Here is a 6,324-nt window from a genome sequence, read left to right as displayed (position 1 = left end):
AGGAGTCAGTCTCTCCTACTGGGGAACATCATGGGACTTTGCAGAGGGTCACACTGGCTTCCCTGGTTGGCGTAGACTCAGCAGGAATACTTCCCAGGCACCATGGCCCTGAGCCCAAGCCCACTGTCCCCAAGAAGTGCCCCAGCCCAACACTGTGCCCTTGTGCTCTGCTTATCCAGTCAGCCTCAGAGAGATGTCCCAAAATATGGGCGGGCAAGCAAAAGCTCTGGGTCAAAGCTCTCACAGTGTTTTAATAGGAACCAGTAGCAATGCACAACATAAAAGCAGAGGAATAAAACTTGGAGGAATTGCATGGCTGTTTCTGATGCCCCTGTGAAAAGAGCTGCTGGCACTCACGGCTCTCTCAGTGGCACTGACCTCTCCTTTGTGTCTACACCCAACTTCATGGCAGGGACAGAGTCTCTTGTCCCAGAGCTCAGGCATCCTAGCGCTCTGGTGTCACAGCCTTTGTGTCCAATGGGGTTATGACAGAGACATCTCATCAGCATCATCATAGCCCGTGCTCCCAAGGGACAGAGGTGAGGGGTCTCCATCAACTTCAGGGGCTCCGGCACTTCTCCAGGAATGCCGATTCTCTCCTGCAAGCAGCAAAGACAACTGTTTGCCCCATGGGGTGCTCCTCCTGGGTGGTCCATCACTCTTCTCCTCTATGAAACATTCAGCCTGCTCTCCCTGTCCCTTTCTCCCCATGGAAGCCTCTCGAGGAAAGTTCCAGAAGCCATGAGGTGAGGCTCTCATTACTGCCCCAGGGATGGCACCCAGCAAGCTGCAGTACTGCATTTCCCTCTCACCTCTGGCAGCATCCCTGGGTCCCTCTCCGTCCTCCTGTGCCCTAGGCACTTGCCAGTCTCCCTGCCCTGGGACAGGATGCTCTCCAGGGTCAGAAACCTCCCTGGCATCATCATAGCCTTCCACTGGGGAATCACCAGGCAGAACAGGGATGTCTGTAAAAGAGAAGAGGGCAGATAACAGTGATAAGATCCTTCTCCTCACTATTCCTATGGTAGGGCTGCAGCTCGGCTAGGGAGCTCTCTGAACAGGAGCCTGGAAAGCAGCACAGCACGTGCTATGGTGTGAGCTCTGGGCTCGACTGGAGAAAAATATTGACAAATGTGTTCCTGCTGCGACCTGCACCCACCTGAGAAACTGAATCTCATTTTCTTCTCCCTCATTGGGCTGTACTCAATCTCCTCGTACACAGCTTCAGAGAAGGGCTCCCCAGATCTCCTGGAGTCTGGAGACAGAGACAGGGCTGGCCAGGGGATGGGCAAAGAGGGACGAGGTCCTGCTGTGCTTCCCCAGCCTCATTCTGCCATTTCTCCCCTCACTCCATTATGAACTCCCCCCACCTCTGGGCTCTCTCTGTTGCTTGTTGCTGGATGTCAGTGGAGTGACACAGCACATGCTCCCCTCCCCCAGCAAACTCTGTGCACATCACTGACATTGCTGCCTTTCCAGGAGCCGTTTCTACTGCACTGCTGAGTCAGGACGTACCTCTGTGTCGAGCTCTGGCACTTTGCACCTGCCTTGCCAGGAGGGCCAGGAGTAGGCAAATAAGGAGCCCCAGGATGATGCAAATGATGACAGGCACCGAGACTCTCCTGCCGATGGTTGCATAGTCCGGAATGGGGTCTGCACGGGCAGAAATGTGGCAGGAGCAGCACCAGGCACGTGAGAGTTGGGGGCACGAGGCAGTAAGGAGGAGAGGGCCAGGGGATGAGTGATGGGGCACCTCCCACCCTATTGGGCACATTATGACCCTCCCCATATCCACCAGCCTGGTGCCTCTTCCTGGGCATTTCATATCCCAGTAAGAAGCCCCAGTCCTGAGTCCTGGGGACACCCAGTTTCAGTGGGAGGAGATGTTACCTCTTTGTGGGGGGGATGCTGTCACGCTGGACGCAGCTGCAGAGAAAAGCTGAGCTGAGATGTGGGTTTGTGGTACCAGGCAGACCACTGGTTAATGTACCCACCCAGATTGTCCCTTCCTCAAGGCTGGAACGCAGCCCAGAGCTCTGCCAGAGCTCTGGACCGTGAGTAGAGCCTAAGTAACCCCAGCCACTCACCCAAGCAGTTCACAGCTGCATCTTCCTTATGCCGGCAGGCACCGCCATCCCCAGTCCGGGCCCAGCAAGCCTGCAGAGATGGCTCCGTGCCCCTGCACTCCACCTGCTCCAGCCAGATGGGTCCTGTCCCCTCCCCAAACGCAGCCTCGGCCAGGGCAGACACCGCAGGGCCACAGCCCAGCTGCCTGCATGCCACCTCGGCATCCTGCATGTCCCACGAGTCGTCGCACACAGTTCCCCAGGAGCCACGGTGCCAGACCTCCACTCTGCCCGAGCACCCATCCTTGCCTCCCACAGCACGGATCTTCTCCCTGTCTGCAGAGGCAGTGACCTCCCATGGCACCAGCGTGACTGGGCCAGAAGTGACACAGAGAAGGAGCTCCCACCTGTGCAGCTCGTGGAATTGGGGCACGCAGCTACCGGCGTCCTTTCCGGCTTTCTCCCTGCTGAAGGAAATGTAGCAGTGAAGGAACCTGTGCAGAGGACAGCAGGGAGGACCTCTGCTTGCACCTCCCCGTGACGCCTTGGTCACGGTGAGGGAAGCAGGATCTTGTGCCCGGGTGGCGTGCTTACCGTTGCAGGTGATGTTGGTCTCGTCTCGCACATCATCATACGACTGCAGTTCCCAGGGATCAGAGGGACACTGCCAGAAGGAGCTGTTGCTCTCCCCACACTGCACGTGATCCAGCCACGCGGTGCCATTCACCCTGCCATAGAAGATGCTGATTTCCCGGGTCCCTCCATCCCCACAGCCCAGCTCCTTGCACACCAGTGACGCCGTGTGAGGAGTCATCGAGTTGGAGCCAACACTCCCCCACGTCCCATTGTAGAAAACTTGCAGGCGCCCGGAGCAGCCGTCGCTGTTCTCCAGCCTCAGGGCCATGAATTCTGGAAGGAGGAAAGAACCCCAGGGGGAACTTGCTGGTTTGGGGCTGGCGAGAGGAAGCCCCCTGTGCTCCCTGATTATTGCCCCCAGCTGGACTGGTGGATGGGGCGTCCCCAGGACAGGCTCGGGAAGCGGCCTTTGGTGGCCTCAGCCCCCCGGCCTCCCTTTCCCGGGCTCCCAGCACACACCTGAGCAGACGACTCCCGCATCCTCCTTGTGCCCGCAGTCGTGCTGTCCCCAGGCCTCAGCAGAGCAGTTCCAGAGAGCAGTTTCGTCCCCAGAGCAGTTCACGCCATCCAGCCAGATGTGCCCAGAGCCCTCCCCAAAGCGAGCCGAGCCGGCCGCCTCCACTGCCCATCCGCAGCTCAGCTGGCGGCAAACCACGTTGGCGTCGGCCGTGTCCCAGGCATCGTCGCAGACCGTGCCCCACTGCCCCCGGTAGTAGATCTCCACTCTCCCTGCACATCGCCCAGCCCCGTCCACCAGCCGGACCTGGCGGCTCCCTGCAGTGGGGGGAAGCCCCAGCTGTCAGAGGCTGTCTGCCCGCCCAGTCCTGCATCTAATGGACGCGCTGCTCACCCTGGCACACGGCCCCCACGTCCTCCATGATCGCCGTGGCCTCGGGCAGGGATGTGTTGCAGAGGCTCAGGCTGGCCTCGTGGCCTGCACACCGCACCCCGCGCAGCCCCACGGGGCCCGTCCCTCGCTTGGCCCTCGGCACAGTGTAGGCTGCCTCTGCCTCCCCGCAGCGCAGCTGCCGGCACACCACGCTAGCGTCCTCCATGTCCCACTGATCATCCAGGACTCTGCCCCATGTCCCGCGCTGGAAGATCTCCACGCGCCCGTCGCACCGGCTCCCTCCACCCACCAGTCTTAGAGATGCGTTGTGAGGCGGGCCTGGGGAGAGCAGAAATGCCACAAATGCACACTGCAGGATTTCTCCGGGGAGAGGTTCAGCCTGGTGATGCCAGGGGATCCCCGACTTTTGGGTGGCCATGTGGAACACAGGGCAGAATTCCAGCAACATTATCCTGACACACACCTGAGCAAATGACGGCAGCATCGTTCTCATGGGAGCACGGAGAGGCCCCCAGGGCGGTCACCGGACAGTGATCCAGGCTGGTCTCAGTCCCCTCACAATGGAACGAGTCACTCCAGACCGGGCCGGTTCCTCTCCCAAAATGCCCTCCTTCAGGAACGGACACCGCAAACCCGCAGCCGAGGTGATGGCAGAGAACGTGGGCGTCCAAGAGGTCCCAGCGGGAGGCACAAAGGGTGCCCCATGTTCCCTGCACCTCCACTTCCACCCTGCCCATGCACGGCGTGCTGCCATTCACCAGCCTGAACCCTGTGAATTGAGGACAGAGGAGGATGGAGGGGAGTGATTTGTGCTCTGGTTCCCTCAGGAGACGGAGGAGAGGCCAAAGGGACAACATGATGCCTCCTCCTTCAGCACTGCCTTAGGGCTACAGAATACCACATGACCCCCTTGACCTCACACTCGACACAGCCCTGTCCCTGTCCCTGGCACACACTCAGTATCCAACAGCCTTCCCTGAGCCCTTACGTGTGCAGCTGACGGCAGCAGTGCTTGTCTGGGTGCAGGGCTGGTCCTTAGGAGTCCCCGTGGGGCAGGAGGAGAGGGTGGATTCATTCCCCACACACTGCAGCTCTCTGTCCCAGATGGGACCGGTCCCTTCTCCAGAGGGACTTGCTCTGGTGACGGACAGGGCTCTGCCACACTGAAGATCTCTGCAGACCACATCAGCAGCTTTGGCACTAAAGTGTGAGTCGCAGACAGATTTCCACCCTTCCCTGTCATTGATCTCCACTCGTCCTGAGCAGCGGTTGTCCCCTCCAACCAGACGGACAAATCCTGGAGTGAACAACGGCACCTGTGGGGTCCCAGAGCCCTCTGGCAATTCCATGCCCATGTCCCTCCTCACCTCCACCTCAACTGGGGACCAAGCAGGGCCCAATGGCCATTTCCCAGGGACCAGCAATAACAGCACAACTGGCCACATATGATATCTACTTATTGATCCCCCAAATCTGGCTGCAGAGGTCGGGAGCGGCTAGTACCTCACCTGTACATGTAACTCCAGCATCCTCACTGTGTGTGCAGTAATGTACACTCGATCCTCTGAGTGTGCAGTCAGACAGGGCAGACTCGGTGCCTCGACAGTCGACATAAGCCATCCAAATGGGCCCAGATCCTAGCCCAAATCTTTCATTCTGTATAGCTCTGACTACTGACCCACAGCCCAGCTGCTTACAAACCACCGCTGCATCCTTCTCATCCCATCTGACACGACACACAGTCCCCCACTGGTTCTGGTGTTTCACCTCCACTCTCCCATCACAGCGCCCGCTGCCATCCGCCAGCCTCACCTCTGCTGCCCCTACAAACATCAACATGAGATATTTCAGGAGAGACCCAGGCCCCGAAAAGGGGCACCCCTGGCACCCAGGCACAGTCACGGTCACAAGATCTGGAGTGGGAGACGCCGCACTGCCTGTCTCAACATCAGCAGACTCACTACCATCCCCAGGGCTTTCCGTGTTCCCAGGAAGCACCAAGCTGATCCTGAGGATCACCCCAAACCAGAGGATCAGACCCTGCTCGACCAGAATCTACAGGGATGACCCTGAAGAGAGTCTGGCTGTGCTCTGGGGATTACTGAGTGCCACCAATACCAGGTGGGCCACCAGCAGCACCAAGAGCATTATGCTGGTCAGCAAGGGGTCACAGAAGGGTGCTTCATTGTCTGGAAATGTAACCAGGGCTGCCATAAAGTCGGTAGTCCTGGAAAATTATGATACACTCCTCCACCCAGAAAGACACAGAATAAAGCACAGGGTCCGTGTACTTCAGCAACTTCTGCCCTTGTTTCAGTGGCACTTAGAAAGAAATCTCCTTCCCAGAGGGATCCCAATGACCACTGGTGCTCACTGGCCCCAGGCCAGCGTGGACTTCTGGTCAAGGCAGTTGGCACTTACCTCTGCACAGCTGCACCCAGAGGAGGAACCACAGCACCTGAGGGGATAGGAGTCCTTCTGTCCCCATCCTGAGCCTCCTGTCCTGCTGGCACAGCCCTGCAGTGCCCAACTATCTGCTACAGCTCCTGGGGACTTTGGGGGACAATGACAACAGGAGAGCAATATATCTCTGCAGCTGATTACGCAGAGGCAGAAGAAGCCAATCAAAGCAGCAGTCTCCTTTTTAGACTTTGTCAGAAGTTATCTCCCCTCCAAGGCAGCCCAGCCCTCCAATGAACTTCTCCAGAGCTGTTCATGACCATATATGAGGGACGGCTCCGCTGTGGGTGTCATGTCACTGTGACGGGAATC

At 58.6% G+C, this 6,324-nt stretch overlaps 1 protein-coding gene across 1 annotated transcript; it reads right to left on the bottom strand.

The window, feature by feature from the left end:
• Nucleotides 1–225: 225 nt before the first annotated feature.
• LOC107049548 (scavenger receptor cysteine-rich type 1 protein M130-like) lies at nt 226–6,122 on the bottom strand. The gene is made up of 14 exons (XM_040648665.2): nt 5,974–6,122; nt 5,061–5,375; nt 4,541–4,849; nt 4,016–4,321; nt 3,553–3,870; nt 3,162–3,476; nt 2,661–2,975; nt 2,474–2,530; nt 2,088–2,402; nt 1,891–1,926; nt 1,516–1,653; nt 1,160–1,255; nt 813–965; nt 226–599 (listed from the first exon to the last, which is right to left on the bottom strand). The coding sequence occupies exons 1-14, from the start codon at nt 6,038–6,040 to the stop codon at nt 484–486; spliced, it is 2,856 nt and encodes a 951-aa protein (XP_040504599.1). The 5' UTR covers nt 6,041–6,122; the 3' UTR covers nt 226–483.
• Nucleotides 6,123–6,324: the final 202 nt, after the last annotated feature.

Source organism: Gallus gallus, chromosome 16 (genome assembly GCF_016699485.2).
Source record: "Gallus gallus isolate bGalGal1 chromosome 16, bGalGal1.mat.broiler.GRCg7b, whole genome shotgun sequence".
In the NCBI taxonomy this organism is placed as follows: Eukaryota; Metazoa; Chordata; class Aves; order Galliformes; family Phasianidae; genus Gallus; species Gallus gallus.
Note: the sequence above shows the minus strand (reverse complement) of the source record. Positions and strands in the feature narration are given on the sequence as shown.

What these genes read in the sequence shown, in the direction of transcription:
- LOC107049548 (XM_040648665.2), bottom strand. Translation starts at nt 6,040, where the DNA reads ATGGGGACAGAAGGACTCCTATCCCCTCAGGTGCTGTGGTTCCTCCTC. An exon ending in CTGGGTGCAGCTGTGCAGAG is followed by an intron (nt 5,376 to 5,973) that starts GTAAGTGCCAAC and finishes TGATGTTTGTAG; the next exon opens with GGGCAGCAGAGGTGAGGCTG. An exon ending in TGCAGCTGTGAACTGCTTGG is followed by an intron (nt 1,927 to 2,087) that starts GTGAGTGGCTGG and finishes TTTTCTCTGCAG; the next exon opens with CTGCGTCCAGCGTGACAGCA.